The sequence below is a fragment of the Carassius auratus genome, chromosome 19 (genome assembly GCF_003368295.1).
Source record: "Carassius auratus strain Wakin chromosome 19, ASM336829v1, whole genome shotgun sequence".
NCBI classification, from domain to species: domain Eukaryota; kingdom Metazoa; phylum Chordata; class Actinopteri; order Cypriniformes; family Cyprinidae; genus Carassius; species Carassius auratus.
In genome coordinates this window covers 27,146,623-27,164,511 of record NC_039261.1, presented here as the reverse complement: position 1 = coordinate 27,164,511, position 17,889 = coordinate 27,146,623, and the positions used below count along the sequence as shown (strand labels likewise).

Sequence of the window (17,889 nt, the reverse complement as noted above, 5' to 3'; positions counted from 1 at the left end):
ATTTTGAAGTCATTTATTCGTTTTATGCCTCTGAACTAAAAAACGAAAAATCAAGCCGAAATCTCGTTTTTCGTTTTTTTCAAAAAAACGAAAAACGAATAAATGGGCCGTTTTCTCGTTTCTGCTTATTTCATTTCAAATTGGAAAACAAACTATCAAAACGTACACGGACCCAGATAAAATGTGTCATGTGATCTCAACATGTCTGCCCTCATGAGGTGACTTCATGTAAAACAGCTGCTACTGATATAACAAGCATCTTCAGCTTGAGGGTACATTATTTATTTCATTAAACTTCTTAATGAGACTTTTAATTCTATACTTTTAATTATGTTCTATTCTATTCTATTCTATTTTAATGTGTTCTTTCTTTTCTTTCTTTCTTTCTTTCTTTTGAATTTCGAATGTCCTCACAATTCCTTGTTGTTCCTAGCACAAAACACTTCTCTGTCTATCAAATGAATACAGTGATATTTTTATTTGAGTTTGAGTGATTTGGGTTTGCTCATATTCATCGAATTGATTATCTGAAATTGATTGATTTCTATTTGATTATCTATTTTATTATGACCTTTTTTATATTTAACTGTTTTCTATTCTGCTTCATTCTAATTAATAACTCTATTCTATTCTATTCTATTCTATTCTATTCTATTCTATTCTATTCTGATATCCCAAGCTTTGATTGAGTGTTTCAGTCTGGCTTTTTTATTTGTATTCATGGATGGTAAAAGAGGCGTATAATTATATTTTATTATATTAATAATAACTTTATTTTTTATTTTATTTTTTTATATGAAAGGTGCCAATAAATATATTTTAAAGTTGGTTCTATTCTATTCTATTTTAGTCTAGTCTATTCTGTTTCATTCTATTATATTCTAGAAAAATAAAGGTTCTAAAGGGTTCTTGCAGTGATGCCAGAATAATTATGGGTTCTTCAAATAATTTTTAATAATACATTTTTTTTTTCAAGTGTTAAGAACATTTTAATGATCTAAAGAATATTTTTCCTCTATAAATACCTTTTGTACAATATAAATATTTCATGGATGTAGTAATGGAACCACAGATGTTAATAAAAAGCCTTTTTCATGATTCTATTCTATTCTATTCTATTCTATTAATCTGAGCATCGGCAGTGATTGCGGTTCGCAGTGGTCCACGCCCAGCAGAAAAGCAACGCTCGGCTCTGTGTGACACATCCGGGGCTCATTCAGGGGTGTCACTCAAACCTGCGAAGATGGCGACGACGGGCAGAAATACACTCCTATCGGTTAGCACAAATGTAAATAACAGCACTTCCGAAAGCCAAAACCCCGAGGAGGATGACGGACAGAATTTATGGTAGGCCTAGCCCGTTCTTTTATCCCCTGTTCAATCTCGGCTGTATGTGCAGAACGCGGCTTTAGGTGGCTCAGAGCCGCATGTGACATTTCTTAGCCGCTAACTTGCAAATTGCCTCAGCCGGCAGGTACACACAGGCCAGCCTGAATCAATGATCGCAGTGATGCATACTCTATAAAGCGTTGTGATTTAACAGCTAATGCCACCCTGTGTTCCTCTGCGTTCAGGTCATCGATATTGAGTGAGGTGTCGACGCGCTCCCGATCAAAATTGCCGTCAGGAAAGAATGTGGTGGTTATGGGTGGGTGTTATTTTTCTTTTTGTCATACAAAAATTGCTGTTTCATGTCTGCTCTGTTTCAGCTTATTGAGCTGCATCTGATTTTTCATTATTAATAAATAACATACAATGCTGACTGAATGCAATGGTTTGAACGTAACGTTACTCTTTATGTGCACCGATGTGATTGTAAGTGTGCTGTTATTGTTACTGGGTGTACGTCATTGTCTCCAGTCGTCGCCGTCAGACACCGCGCGCGCAAAACACATTTGTGCCAGTCTCGTGAATTTTCCTCTGTATTTTTATAATTGGTCATTTATTTCGTCCTAACGATTTGCATATGCTACAGACTGAAGGGTTTGGTGAATAGAGATAATCCGTACTCTCAGACAGGGGCCGTGTTCTAAAGTCTATCTTACCCCCTACTTAGACAGCATCATAGGCGTGTTCCAAAGAACAAAATGCTGCATTTGAACTATCATTATTTTACATACTGAAAAGGCTGTATATGTGCCGGTGATGCCTAGAAAGTGCTGTCTAGCAGTCTATATGATGACTAAAATGCTATCTAGGTAGGCAGCTCACTAGTTTTTAAGACGCAGCCAGTGATTGGCTCATGTTTGCTGCTCAATGAGTGCGCTTTACTCATAGGGCGTCAGACATGATAGATAAAAGGCCATGCAAACTCTGTTGAAAGAATATATCTATATCTATATCTTTATTAATAATTATTTTCATGGCTGTTTTTAACTGTTTTGCCCATGTTGTTTTCCTTACCATATTAAGAAAATATTGTTTTAATAATAAACATTCTGGAGCTATAATTTCAGTATGCAGACATCTCGTTTTATTATTACTCTAAAATATATCACACTGTTGTCTTTGTCAAATATATGATTTCACATTAATTCCAGAAATTCTAAATTTTAACAGAAAACAAATATATTAAGACAGAAATTTATGAGACACTACAAAAAGAAAAAAGAAAAGATAAAAAAGGAAATCACTGCATTTTGAGTTCAAATGATACACTTTTTTTTTTTTTTTTTTTTTTTTTAATCATTTCAGCAGATTTTTTTTCCGTCTCTGGTTAATTCTTGACCCTTGGTTTTTTTAACCAAGAGATCCAGAGATCTATGTTGCTCTTCCAGCTTTATATTGCACATCAATGCGTCCTTTATACAAAACCTTAAATTTTTGATAGACTATTTATATTTTGGGAGATTATTTATATGCTTTCACTTATTTATACGCTTTAAAAACACTGCCACCAGTTCTCAGTCCCCTTGTTTTATTAATTGTATTAAAAATTTCAGTAAAAAAAAGAAGAGAGAAATGCAGTATGATTATATACTTTGTGTTTACTTTTATGTACAATCATATTCAATCTAATAAAAAACAAACAAACATATAATCATAATTAAATATGAATTATATATATGTTGTTTTCAGGATCCAAATGCACCTACATCTCTAAGTTTTTTAATTATTATTATTATTATTATTTGTTGGTGTGTTAATCTGACTTGTTTTACAGGTGAGGTGGGGTCTGGTAAGACCACCCTAGTGGCCAGACTACAAGGTGTAGAAGAGTACATGAAGGGCCGAGGCTTAGAGTACCTGTATTTCAATGTTCATGATGATGATATCGATGGTAAATATTAAATCGTTGTCTAGAGTTTGATACTGGCAATATATAAATCAGTTTTAGATGTTTAACCTTAAATGATCCACTATAATCAGTCAATACGTTAAGCTGTTTTAACTGGAGTATTTTGAAGCAATGTTTTAGTAGATTGGTATGTCCTTTATTAAAATGGAAAAGTGTAGTATGTAAATAAGAAAATATGCCAGAACTCGCACTTTATGTAGTGTGATTTGCAATTTTTTCATGATTAAGCATGTTTAAGTCAACTTGAAGCATAAATACGGTTAATGTTTTCAAAATATTTGTTTTGCCAACCCAAGCAGTCAAGTGTAATTATCAGTGACGTTTGTCATACTTAGTATAGAGGCAGCCTAATGAGCAACAGTGGGTAATTCAATACAGACATGCTAAATCTAATCGAACTCTTTTTGTCAGATCATGCACAGTGCAATGCATGGGTGCTGGATGGAGACCTGTACCACAAAGGCCTGCAGAAATTTGCCGTATCAACAGAGAACCTCGAGGACTCGCTGGTTCTATTTGTGGTTGATCTGTCTCGGCCCTGGCTGGCCCTCGATTCGCTGCAGAAATGGGGCAGCGTTGTCAGGAATTTTGTGGACAAGCTCAGAGTTCCCCCTGAAACCATGAGAGAGCTGGAGCACAGATGTGAGTTGTGTCTTTGTGTGTGTGTGTGTGTGTTTGCATGCTAAGTACGCTGTAGGAATGATCTAGTGTGGTGATGCATTTTGATCTGTGATAGTCCTTTATATAGCTGCAGGCTTTGTGCTAACAGTTCTTATACTTGCATGAATGAGTTTGCAGTTCGGACAGTAAATATCTCTGAATGTAACTGTGTTTGCATGCAGTGATGAAGCAGTTTCAGGAATACGTGGAACCAGGAAGTGACCTGGAAGCTGTGCCCCAGAGAAGAAATCCTGAGTCCGAGGAAGAGAGCGTCCTGCTGCCGCTGGGAGACAATACACTCACACAAAACCTGGGCCTGCCTATAGTGGTGGTCTGCACTAAGGTACACCTGCTCAAACTTCCTGGGACTTGCATTTAAAAGAGCTGCTACAATTAGGGATGCAGCACGATATTATCAGAACAATATCGGAATCAGTCGATAATGGCTTTAAATGTAAATATCGCCCCAATATGAAAAATTATGCCAATATGTCTTGCTGATAAGAGTAATAGGTTAACTCACATGTGCTCAGGGTGTGCTAGCAATTAGATCATGTCAGTGTAGTGGTTCATTTTTGAAGCAAAATGTTTCCTGGATGGCAACTGGATTCATTGTTTTGTATTGGTGCATTTAAACTGAGAATGCATGTATGAATGACACTCCCCCAGGTCCTAATGCCCGCTCAGCAAGGAGTTTTGATTCTGTAGGGGGCGCTACTTCTAAAAAAATAAATAAAAGCAAGATACACAAATAATACTTAGACTGGTTCTGATTAAATAAAGCAGTAATTGATGCCATAAAATCATGAGCATGTTTTGATTTAAAGGTCAGAAGCTATAGCTTGCATAAAGAAGAAGAAAAAGAAAAAAACACAAACATGACTCTTAAATTAAATAATTATATATACTGTTTTATCCATTAATGTGTAATGTTATTTTTTTTAAACAAATTATGAGCTCTTAAAGATTTTCTGAATTTTTATAACTCTTTTGCTTTAGAAAATTAAATAAAATGTCAAGTTTACCACCGCATATTACTGATAAAAAAAATGCAGTGATTTTAATATATAGTTTATTTATAGTTATTTTCAAATCTTCAATGCACTGTCATTTATAAAATAACTTTTATTATTGTTTATTTAATTGCAAAAAATAAGTTCTTGTTAAAAACTAACCAAAATGAAAAATAATTATATATTGGTATCGGCCAAAATGAGTTGAAAATGATCGACATATCTGATATTGGCAAAAATCCAATATTGTGCATCCTTAGCTACAATGGTGCATGCATTAACACACTACCATTCAACAGTTTGGGTTCAATAAGATTTTTTAAAAATGTTTTGAACAAATTCATATGCTCATGAAGCCTGCATTTATTTGACAAAAAATACAGTAATATATAACCTGCTTTAAAATAGTGAAAAATTATAGCAGTTGTAATTAGTTTTATATTTCAATATAGTTTAAAAATGTAATTTATTGCTCTGATGGCAAAGCTTTTTTTTTATAGCCTTTACTCCAGTCTTCAGTGACACATCATTATTTATTATTATTAGAAATCATTCTAATATGCTGATTTGCTGCTCAATCATTTTTTAACATTTTATTATCAGTGTTATAAATGGTAGCGCATGTATAATGTTAGTGGAAAATAAAATAACTTTTTCAGAATTCTTCGAATAGAAAATGTGAAAAAGCAACATTTGTTTGAAATACAGATCATAAACATTATAAACCTTTTACTGTCATTTCAAATCACTTTAATGCTTGCTTGTCGAAAAAAAGGATTAAATTTGTTGGGGAAAACAATCTAACTGACTTTTGAACGGTTCTGTTTTAATATTAGCATAACAGTTTAAGTCGAACGTTAACATCCAATTACGATCTTTTGTGCAATGAAGTTCACAAGCCACAAATTTGACTGGTAAAGTAGAAATGATGTTGAATTCTATATATTTTCTATACTTTTCAAAGCAGTTTATTTGTAGATTTAAGCTTGATTTTGAATCTCAGTTTTTGTTGATGTCGTCTCAGAATGTTGGATCCCACATATTTCAATGACTATGATAAACAATGACCAGAAATGGCAAGTTTATCTGCTTTTGCTTTCACCCAAAAATATCAAGTTACAAAGTAAGGATGTAGTAGTATGTTAATGGGGTCTCCTTTTCACAATTCTCTCTCTGTGTAGTGTGATGCCATCAGCACTTTGGAGAAGGAGCACGATTATAAAGACGAGCACTTAGACTTCATCCAGTCTCACATTCGACGCTTCTGCTTGCAGTGTATCCTTACACATCAGCTTGTAATGATGAATATAATTCACCCTGCACATTTAAGTCATCTGGACGCTAGGTTATTTTCATGTTCAGTTTGATCTTTAAATGTCAAGAGTGTCTTTTCTTTGTGCATCTGAATAAAAAAAAACAGAGGCTGCACAGGTAGATGTATTGAATCTTGTTTGCTTAACAGTGGAATGTGGTAACATTATCTGCTTTAAATGTAACCTTCCTTCACATGTGACCTTTCAGATGGAGCAGCACTACTTTACACATCCATGAAGGAGAACAAAAATCTAGACTTGTTATATAAATACCTCGTTCACAGGTTATACGGCTTTCCCTTCAACATCCCAGCTCAGGTGGTGGAGAAAGACTCTGTGTTTATGTAAGTGACTAACACATGAATAACACATGAAGCTAATTAAATACAAATGGGTAATGTAGTAAAATGGGTTTACTGCATCAAATGTTTCTTTAATGGTACACGTGTTCATATAATCTGTGTTGCATTTTCAGTCCATCGGGATGGGACAATGAAAAAAAGATCGCCATCCTGCATGAAAATTTCCAGACAGTAAAAGCAGAGGACAACTTTGAAGATGTAATAGTGAAACCTCCAATTAGAAAGGTAAGAGTTCAATCCTGATTCGATCTTTGCCACTGGATGTACAGTTAGCTGAATTAACAGCCATAATATTTCTTGCCATGAAAACAGCCACAGAAGCTGGAATGGCGTTGAACACAAAAAAATCTCTCTAATCTAACCGATTGCTCATTTGTGATATCTTTCCAGTTTGTACATGAGAAGGAAGTTCAAGCTGAAGATGACCAAGTGTTTCTACTAAAGTTGCAGGTAAGTGCATAAAATTGTGTAACATAATTGACAAAAATGATTATTTCTTGATTTTTTCAGCAGCCGTTACTCATTATTAGACTTCAGTGTCACATGATCCTTCAGAAATCATTATAATATGCTTAGTTGGCAAACATTTATTAGCTATTTATTAGTTTTTCTGATTTAAATATAAAATGGATCATAAGCATCATTGGCTCGGCATAAATGTGCTGTTTTCATTTATTGCAAACTGCTCTGAAACTGTGAGCTTTTAGAATGTGTGACCGCACCATTGAAATGTGCAACGCTCAAATTAATTTAATAAAATCGTTGCCTTTTGAAGTTTAATAGGAACAGGTTGTTTAGTTTTTCCTGCTTTTCTTTGCCCAAATGTAATAGCTTTTAAATTAAGATGTTTGTTATGCAATTTAAGATGCCTTAAATTTCATAAACATAATGCTTCTCATAAATATATTTTGTGTTTCGCATACAAATATTTTTACTCTCAAATGTGACTTACATGCTCTTGTTGTCAAGCCCTGAATTTGTAAGTCTAGTAACCTGAGAGTTTTTTTTTAATAATTCATGAAACTTGTTTGATAAATGAATCATTGTCAGAATATTTAAGAAATAAACGCTGAATTATTTCTGTTCTCAGACTCTGTTATCTAAACAGCCTCCAGTCACTGCAGGAAGACCAGTGGTGAGTGTTTTACATGCGCTCCATTTACATTTCAGCCCACAGCGTTACTCACTGTTGAATCATGCTTTGGATAAAGACTTTTCCTGCTACAAGACATTTACATTTACATGTATTCATTTAGCAGACACTTTTACCCAAGCCAATTTAATTATTGGAATTTTTTACATTCTGCTTTGGTCTTGTTAGTCGTCCTCTCACTCTATATTCTTTTGTTATTTTCTTAAATTTTATAATCCTAAAACATATCTTTATGTGTCTGTAACAGGACCCAACAAACAGAGCGCCCACCGGCTCACCGAGGACCACCAACCGTTCGGCGGCTAACGTGGCAAACGTCATGCCCATGCAATCAGGTACCAAGAAGATTGATCCCAACATGAAAGGTGTGTAAGAGTGGGCCATATTTAGGATGCATGCCTCCGATTCCTCTCCATCTTTCTCGGTCTCTTTCCTTCTGCATTCGGTCCTGTAGTTTCTCTCCTTTCTCTCAGCTTCTGGAGTCACGCCTTTCTAGCTCTTGGGAATTTATTTATCCGGTCTCTGGATCTGGTTTCATGATTTTCCCCACCCTGTCTTCTTGGGAAGATTGTGACTTTCAACATGAGATGCCATCCTCAAAGCTTGTGTCTAGAATCATATTGTTTGTTTTGGGCAGCGGTGATCGTGAATACACTTTTAGTGTCTCCAGAGACTGTTTCAGGATGCAGATATAAGAAGGGCTTTACTCTTATAGGTTCAAATCATAGGGAAATTGCTGCCATGTTTGGAGGAGATTAGGAGAGCTTGTTGGGATTAAAGCCAAAGTCTTTCAGACTTTCTCTTTTACACAAATTTTTTATTCCATTTTAGGGCTCAGTAGATGTTACTTTTATTTTATTTTGTAGCCCCCTGAATCTAGTTAGTCTCTGCTAGAGTTTCAGCTTGTATGGTTGTGTTAATATTGTAATTTCTTGTGGCAGGAGGTCAGACTAGTGAGGGTGTGCTGGCTAACTTCTTCAACAGTCTGTTGACTAAGAAAGCAGGCTCACCCGGCCCGGGCGGCCAACCTACAGGAGGAGGCAGCAACACACCAGGGACAGTCCGCAAGTCAGGTGAGAGATCCTCTGTGACCGAATCACTCCTCCATTCATATCTGTGTCCACTGTCATGGTGCATTTGAAGTGTTTTGACTTGGAGAGCTTGAGTTATGTATTTCAACAACTGAAAATTTATATAAACCTGTATTACATGGTATGAGGTGGCAGATGTTGACTTCTATCACTACCACGGTAGAGGAGTAAAACAAATTATTTTCACAACATCATTGACCAGTAAGAAGGGAAAATTGTTTTTAAAAGAAATGTAAAGGCATAGTTCACCCATCAATGAAAATTCTGCCATCAATTATTCACCTTCATCTGTGGAACACAATTAAATTAAGAAATGTTTGATCAAATCCGAGAGCTTTCTGACCCTCCATAGAAAGCAACGTAAATACCACATTCAAAGGCCAGAAAAGTAGTAAAGACATCATTAAAATTGTCCATGTGACATTAATTGTTTAACCATAATGTCATGAAACAATGAGAATATTTTTGTATGCAAAAAAAAAAAACTTTAGTTAACAATTTCTTTTCTTCAATGTCAGTCTCGACTGCCATTAACAAGAGTACCGGACCTCAGTCTGAACACATACTATGTAAAATGACCTTTACAACTTTTGAATCTGATGAAAATCACTCTAATATACAGTTTGAACTCTGGTATGTTTTTGAGGCTCTTCACCATTTTTCAACATCAGTTTCATAAAAGCAGTAGACCTCATCAGCATATGAAAACACTGTTTCTGTGGGCCTTGGAGTGTTTTTTTTTTTTTTTTTGGTCATGTCTTCAAAATTAATAATTTCGCAGCCCTCAGAAATAGTTGTTTTGGCACAGTAGATGATTGAGGCTTGATGTTACAAATGATGGAGCAGGTCTGTGTGATTATCTTCAAAACACTTCAAATCTTGTCTTGTTTATGTTGTACACATGTGAGGTCACTGAAGTTTGTCCCGTTCTCCTTTATGTTGTCCTCATCACCCTCCTCTCGTGCACCTTCATCGTCCCATCCCAGATCTTTGACATCAGCGATGGTAAAATGAATGGATTTGATTGTCTCCTCTGCATGTGCAGCTAAAAACCCCACTAATCATTCAAGCTGACATGCTGTCACCCTCACCGTTCACACTGCATCATCAGATTACTGAGTAATAACCCCGTAATCATGCACAAAACTCAACCGAGCAAATTAGCTTACACAACAATTATCTGTATTCACTCACCCTGGTGTTTTTCCAAACCTGTATGACTTACCTTCTTCTGTGGAACACAAAAGATACTTTATAATGTCTGAAGTGTTTTGTCCATATAAAGAAGGACAGAGGGGTTCATTTTTGTTTTGGACCCCATTGACTTTTATCATATGGACAAAAACAGTTGAATACTCGCTCAAAATATCTTATTGTGTGTCTGACAGAAGAAAGTAAGTCATAAAGGTTTCAAATGACTTCAGTAAATGATAAAACATTTTCTTTTTTAACATTTTTAAATGAACTATCCCTTTAAATTTTAAAATGGTGAAAGAATGAAAAAAGTGTTTGGCAGTAACTACATTTGTTAACATGCCTACTAAGGGTTTCTACAGATTTAACATTCACCTTACAAACTCTAAAACTAACAGCAAGTGCAGTGGTTTTATGGCCCACTCTCTTGTGTCCTTCCATATTATGCTTTTGCATCTTCATTTGTTTAAAGCCCATAATGCAGCTTGATTTTATGGGAGTGTTTTAAAGGTAAAGTACCTCATTGGCCACAGTGACCTCTTCCAGGCATAATTTTTGTTCCCTTATTTTCTTACTGTAACCATGCAACTACAGTGTGCGACTACATTCGTGTTGACTTTGCTCATCAGTCATTATATTTAACCCCTCTGAACAGGGGATGTTGGCCACGCTAAGGTGTGTGTTCAGGCGACTGTCCCTCACTTGCATCCTTTTACTGTAACCACTGCTGCAAAAAATGTATTTATTCCTCTGATAACAGCTGAATTTTCAGCATCTTTAGTGTTATATGATTCTTTTGAAATCATGGTAATATGCTGATTTGGTGCTCAAGAAACATTTCTTATTAGTATTGACGTTGAAAACAGTTGTGCTGCTTGCATTTTTGGAAATGGTGATACATGGTTTTTAGGATTCTTTCATTTTTCTAAATCTTTTGTTATAAATGTTAATTGATTCAGACATCATCATAGATTGGTTGAGAAGGTTACAAAGACTAGTGTGAATGCACCTCTTCTAAGTTGCTTTCTACTGGAGCAGGAAAGTGCTGGTGAATGCATGAATTGATTGTATTTGTATATATGTGTGTGTGTGTGTGTGTGTGTGTGTGTGTGTGTGTGAAATGCAATGTAAGTTGGTTTTTGGATAAAAGTGTCTGCCAACAATTCAGTGAAGTGTTTGTTTGGTGCCTGCACTGTAAAGGCAAAGAATCATGTTAAAACCAAGGCAATTAATTTGCTAACTAATTTAGCTGCAGGGCAAATTGTTAGCACATAATTAGTGGAATAAAAATAAGCCTTTCAACAATTATTACATTTCCATCAGATCAAAGCCTTTTGTTTGGTTTAAAGCATAATTTCTGAATTAGCTTTGTCTTATTGCGATTTGTACCTTTTTAAAGCACTAAATACACAGATGGTTAGTTAGTAAAGTTTTTAGTACATGCATAATGTTATTGTGTTGGATGGATTTTCCTTATATTTAAAAACAAATGTGTGTGTGAGTCTGTGTGAAGGTTTATTAACAGCCTTTCATCTCCATTCATTCCATCGCTATGTATTTTCTTTTCTCCTTCAAGCTCAAAAAGTTCTTATTTGCGATCTTTCTGCTTAACATTGATATAGGAAGAGCAAAGTCTCTTTCTTACTTGTGCTTCACACTTGCTCTTGTGCTAAATAGTTCACTCACAGACTCACAAACACTGACATGCTAAGGTTTTAAGTGTATTGTCATCCCTTCTCACCGATGTAGGAATATTCTGGGTTTAAACCAAGTGAATCCCGATCAACAAACACAATGTTTACTAACACAATTTATTTTTCAAGTTGTCCCTTCTTTTCTTTTAAAAAAAGCTGGTGACACTTTAAAAAAGGGAACACAAATTCCTAATTTGCTGCTTATTAATAGTTAGTAAAGTAGTTGTTAAGTTTAGCTATTAGGTAGAATTAGGGATGTAGAATAAGGTCATGTAGAATAAGGCATTAATATGTGCTTAATTAGTACTAAAAAATTGCTAATATTCTAGTAATGTGTATGCTAATAAGCTACTAGTTAAGAGACCCTAAAATAAAGTGTTACCAAAAAGCTCAAATCTGGGTAACATTAAGGCACTTGCCTCATAATGTGACCAATATGCATGTTAATATAAAGCCATGTACTGTAAAATCTCTCATTTAAATTTTATGTGTAAAGCTATATGCAGTTTTAAAATGGCAACATAACGCACAAAATCCTACAACAACCCCAAAAATGATTTGAACAGCTTTAGATTTTAACAAAAATTAAAGTGTTTTTATAGGTTTTATTTATGACTTTAAAATTTCCCAAGAACTGGTCCCATTTTTCTTCTTTCACCTATAACCCTATTTTTTTTTTTTTTAGTAAGGAATGAAATTATTAAAGTCAAAATAATTTTTGGGTAACTAGCATAATGCCACAAATCCTGTTGATAATGCCTATCTTGTATTGAAGCCAAAATATTATTTTAAAGCTTTGGCTAATACTGCTCTCAAATAACGTGATGTGAATTTTGGCTAGCGTACTCATACTAATTCAATTTGATCATATCTTGTTTATTCTCAGGCTCCAAGTTGGGGTTGACAGATGTCCAGGCTGAACTGGATCGGATCGCCAACAAATCCGACCTGGACTCCTCAGCAACCACACCCCCTGCCGAAAACGACGAATCCTGAATAAGAGGCAGGGATTATTCACTGGCAAGCTCCTCCCCTTCTCACTGCTCTCTCCGCCCCAAACCTGCCTCCCTTCTGCCACCTCTCCTCCCTTCATCTCCCTCACTCTTCCTCTTGATCTTGTTCAGAAGGGGGATTTCTTCCTGTTTATTCCTTGTACGGCCAGTGACTTAAAGCTGCATGTCAGGCAAATTGCGATTGCTATGTCTGTCTCCACACACACGCACACATGTACAGCAGACGGGTCCGTAAAAAACGTCATAGAGACAGGGTTGTCATAGAAATGAAGGACACTAGATCAGCGTTGGACTCTAAAAGAGAGGATTAGAAAGGAAATGAGGATGTAGGGAGAAGTCTGTATTAGAAAGTGAAAGGGGTTTGTGAACTTAAGTCTATCTGTATGCAAGTAAGATTTTTTTTTCTTGGCTCTCAGTAGTGAATTAACTTATATGAAGGATCCTGTTCGACTAAAGTAAAAGTCGCTTGGCTTGGGTTAAACAAACGCACTTTTTTACTGATCTAAACATCTTACTTAGTCTCATATGAACAAAAAAATGAAATCAGAATAAAGGGAAACATCAAATTTCAGTCGGAGAGCGATTCGGTCAAACGATTCATTGGATGTGGTCACCTTGTGTTGGTTTTTATTAAGTGGCTATCTTCAGGGTTCTCAATACCTGACATATTCTTAAGTGTATCGATCACAGGACCAAAACAAATATACTGACATGATTTCAATGCTTTGTTATATCCATAACCCCTTTTTTGCTGCTGTTAAACTGTCAACAGAGTCACAAAGTCAGATTGATGTGACCTGTTGCGTACAATTAAAAGTATCGAAATATTGCACTATTACACAACAGTAGGTAATGACACTGAAAAGGATCTCTTACAAAGCAGACTGTAGCAGATTAGTACATTAACTGGAGAGAGAGAGAGAGTTTTTAGCTTAGACATGGTTTATGAAGTCGTCTGTGTAACTGCTGATCAAGATTATTGATGGGACTGACAACTATGTCCAGTTTAAAAAAAAAAATGTTGTTTGTTTGTTTGTTTTCTATGTTTATAAGAGCTTGAAAATTGGATGTTGCTGTGTATGTGTGTTCTCATCTTTCAACTACAGCCGGTTATGGCATTGTTTATTAATGGATGCACTAGAGATCATGCAAACACGATCAGTATTACTGTCTTTTCATTTGTGTGTGTGTGTGTGTGTGTGTGTGAGTGTGTGCGCGGGAGTTTGAGCAAAATGAGTAAATTCAGCAGGAGATTTGTCTGTTTAGAGACTTTAACGGCTAGAAATTAGTACCAGGATGGGAAGGGAGGGGGGAGAGGCAGAGGTGGCAGGGCAGGTGAGATCTCAGATCACCCTCACCTGCATGTACAGTCATCAACCGAAACTTCTTACGAGAGGGAGGAGGAAATAAACATACGCTAATATGGTCCTGTAATTTCACAAGATGTAGTGATGTTTCTCTGGATCAGGTCTGTAATCATTCTATTAAAGTTGTATTTATTGGGAATGGCTGCTGTCTCTGACGTTGTTTTGTGTGGGTGGAGAGTTTTATGACACAGGAAGTCTGTGGTCTCCGCAAAACAGAAGTTCCAGACAGTTCAACATTTGACAAATCTGTACCAACATTCATTTTTCTTTGTTAAAGCATTAGATGAACACGTTTGGCCACAAAACCAACTAACATTACAAGATTGCTCAGGGAAATATTTTTTGTAATAATACAGTTTGTAAAAACGTAAAGCAAAGTTGAGACAATTTATTAAAATGTATGCACCAGTAAATTATTAACAGGGTATTATAAAATTAAATATTATATAATAATTATAGTATTAAAACCATCTGACTGCAATAAGCGATGCATGTAATGAGTGATATTCTAATCCGTGTAAATGTACTAAAACAACCATGCCCTAATCAATTCCCCATCCATGCTCTCCTGTTGTTGAGGACAGAAGACAATATTTTTATATTGTTGGATCTGGAACAGAAAAACATTATTTCAGATACTCCGAACATGTATTACAGATCCAGCTATGTTCAGTTTATCTAAATATGCTGAAAAACACACTGAAATCGCTCGGATCCTAACTTACCCTCAGGTTTTGAGCTGCGAGCGGCAACAAATGAAAGCAACACACTTACAACTGAGAGATATGAAGCCAGAAGACCAAACACCTGAAAAACAAACAAAGCAGTCACACAAATGGTATGCTACCTCAACCCCACCTTAAAACCAGACTTTGACGTACATTTTAGTTTCATTTTCTTTTTACCGAAATCCTTTTTTACAAGTTTAATCGACTGTAATAAAACTTGGCTAAACTGATAATCATTTACTGTAATGAATCCCTTACTGAGGCGGCAACCAGAATGGGGGTGTCATAAGTCTTCACAGCAGCTACAATGGAACCAGTGGAGATGAAGATGAATCCCAGTGTATCAAGCACAAACTCCTTAAAGAACAAACAGAATGATACAATAATCATATACAGTTAATACTAAATCTTGATTATAATGTGGGTAGCAGTTGGCCTGTGGTAACAAATATGGGAAAGTGCCATGTCTGAGTGTTTGATTTGCTATATTCCACATAAATAAATAATTTTTAAACATAACTTTGACAATTATTATACAGGTTTATCAGACGTTAGTTGCCAAAAAAAAAAAAAAAAAGATTAGTTGAAGTTTGCCACACCATACTACTATGTTGTTTACCAATTTACCATTTTTCCTGTATATGCACTGAACTAAAACCTTTATTTCCCTGGGTGGAAAATACAGCTGGTAACTAGTTTTGGATAGACTTGCTGGTTAACTAGCTGTTCCAAAAACAACTTAACATATTTGCTTGTTTGTCGGGACGTCTAAAAACCACTCGAGCTTAATCTGGGGTTGATGGATCGAAAGTCAAAGGACATTAACCGTCAACAACTGATCATTTCCTTGTGAGCTTTAATAGGAATAATGCAATTATTAGATGTAACAATACTCACGGCTATCTTCCAGTTTACAAACGATGTCCTTTTCGGAACCCCAAATACAGTCAGGATTAGAAAAACAGAGACCGTGATGCAGTAACCGAGCGTGACCCCTTCAAAGAAACCGTAAGCGTAGAGACTGTTGTACCACGTGGAACGAACGCAAGCGAACGCTAAAAGAAGAATCACCTGCACACACAAACACACAATGCTATTTCTCTGCAATTATTATACTACCTGTTACGACTCAAAATGACGAATGTAGGACATTATAATTGACAAAAATGAAACGCGGAAAGGCGTGTTCTGTTGTCTGGTATTGTCATGTGACATAGGTGTAGATAAGAAAGACTTACGAGCTGAGCGAGCTTCAGAATTCCTTGTTTTGATCGCAAGTATTCCAGAAATAAAAACCCCATCATCGTTCAGTGGATGGACTATAACAATATACCGCGAACGACGCGACGTCACGCAAGATCGCTCAACAGTGCTCGCGCGTTCAGTGTGATGTGGTCAGGAAACTGCATCTGACGCGATTTACTGCTGTTGCTCAATTCCACATCTACAAGTCATACTGTATCTTAATACCTGAGAGCATGAATCACAATTCGCTGGAACACATTATGACGTAATAGATGATAAATTCCGCATATTTCTCAGTCTTTGATCTCATAACATTCATGTACAGACAAGCACATATTTTGTGAGATGCGGAGATGGGAGCATGGTTGCACTTGTAAACTTCCCCTTCTAGTTTCTAAGATTGTGCAATTTACAGTCTATATACCAAATTTGAGACACATGATTGTGTGCAGCCAACCATATGAGTTTGGCATTTAAAAACATAAGTAGTAAATCAGATCTGCTTTCAAAGGAGACAATAGCCTAAAAATGACAGCTTTAAATGGAAAGTTACACTTAGCCCATCCTTTATTTTCAACATAATTTTTTATTATCAAACATGAACCAACATTAAAAGGCACATTCAAAGCACACGTGAAACATTGTAGATCTATTCATTCAGAAAATGAGCCTTATGAGAACGCTGCATTCAATAAAGCTAAAGTAATGTAAGCTTTGAATGTCCATATAAAATATATACAAATATATTTTGTGCATTAGACAGATCTGTGTAGATGGTTGCAAATACATACAGAGCAAAACGTAGGCTACATTTGTTTATTTTATACATTAAATGAAAAAATGCAATCCAGTGCATTTGATTCATCTCCTCTGTGCCAGGATTTGTAGCTGAAGAACGCACTACCAGTGTAACTCAGAGATACGTGGAATGCAAAGAAAAAAAGAAAAGAGAAAAAGAGGCAAGAGAAAAAAAAAATACATAAAAAAAAAAAAAGGAATTAAAGTATTTTACTTGGAAATGAAATTTCACTTTGGAAAATGTAACCACATATTCTGGGCAGGGGAGCGCAATTATAATTATTATCCCTTGACCACAGATATATATTACCCTCAAAGTTATGTTTTGTGCAATTATGTACAATAAACTGATTATTACCATCGATGATGCCCAACAGTTGAATTCATGATGACCTCTGAACACCTTATTCACCAATGTTGCCTCAACAATAGCAGCTGACGTGTACAGTACAGCTACAGTGCAATTGAAAATGAGAACCTAGGATTTCAGAGACGGAACTATTAGGCTATTTAAGACACTTAACACAACATTATGGTCCTTAACATTTAGCCACATTGTTTTTTTGTTTTTTTTGAAATCACTAAGGTAATTTGGGTATGTTTAGACCCGTCTTTCTTAATCAATATGCTGAACTATTTGTGCATGTCATCACTGTATCCTTTTACAGCTACCCTTTCACAGTTTCTACATCTTTCTAGAGACTATAGAACTGTACAGAAGTACACCTACAGGGAACATGTCAGATTTGTCCATTGGCCAGTTTGATGATGAGGATGAAGAGGGGGAGAAGCCAATAGAAGAGAGTCACAAACATCACCCATCCAAATGGGGAAAATGTGAAATATTCTGTTTGCAACCAGTGCCCATACCAGCAGGCCCAAAATCTGAAGAATAAAAGAATGACTGTTGCTTTCAAATATTTGATCCTCTGGAAAACCTAAATAGAAATGTTTGAGGAC

General features: G+C 35.8%; 2 protein-coding genes across 5 annotated transcripts; one reads left to right on the top strand and one right to left on the bottom strand.

Moving 5' to 3' along the window:
• The first annotated feature begins 1,163 nt into the window (after positions 1-1,163).
• dync1li1 (dynein, cytoplasmic 1, light intermediate chain 1) lies at positions 1,164-14,297 on the top strand. Of its 3 annotated transcripts, XM_026289870.1 has the most exons (14): positions 1,164-1,347; positions 1,575-1,648; positions 3,164-3,280; positions 3,710-3,940; positions 4,141-4,301; positions 6,153-6,246; positions 6,493-6,628; positions 6,760-6,871; positions 7,037-7,096; positions 7,737-7,781; positions 8,047-8,164; positions 8,741-8,872; positions 9,877-9,895; positions 12,665-12,801. In XM_026289870.1, exons 1-13 carry the CDS (start codon positions 1,244-1,246, stop codon positions 9,882-9,884), a joined length of 1,392 nt encoding a protein of 463 aa, XP_026145655.1. In that variant the 5' UTR covers positions 1,164-1,243; the 3' UTR covers positions 9,885-9,895; positions 12,665-12,801. The 3 variants fall into 3 exon arrangements, with proteins under 3 accessions (XP_026145655.1, XP_026145653.1, XP_026145654.1); XM_026289868.1 differs by lacking the exon at positions 9,877-9,895 and having other exon boundaries at positions 1,165-1,347; positions 12,665-14,297; XM_026289869.1 differs by lacking the exon at positions 9,877-9,895 and having other exon boundaries at positions 1,166-1,347; positions 8,047-8,134; positions 12,665-14,297.
• LOC113120042 (CKLF-like MARVEL transmembrane domain-containing protein 7) lies at positions 13,972-16,397 on the bottom strand. Of its 2 annotated transcripts, XM_026289872.1 has the most exons (5): positions 16,125-16,383; positions 15,784-15,957; positions 15,145-15,243; positions 14,884-14,965; positions 13,972-14,768 (listed from the first exon to the last, which is right to left on the bottom strand). In XM_026289872.1, the coding sequence occupies exons 1-5, from the start codon at positions 16,188-16,190 to the stop codon at positions 14,755-14,757; spliced, it is 435 nt and encodes a 144-aa protein (XP_026145657.1). In that variant the 5' UTR covers positions 16,191-16,383; the 3' UTR covers positions 13,972-14,754. The 2 variants fall into 2 exon arrangements, with proteins under 2 accessions (XP_026145657.1, XP_026145656.1); XM_026289871.1 differs by having other exon boundaries at positions 13,972-14,965; positions 16,125-16,397.
• Between the last annotated feature and the right edge of the window lie 1,492 nt (positions 16,398-17,889).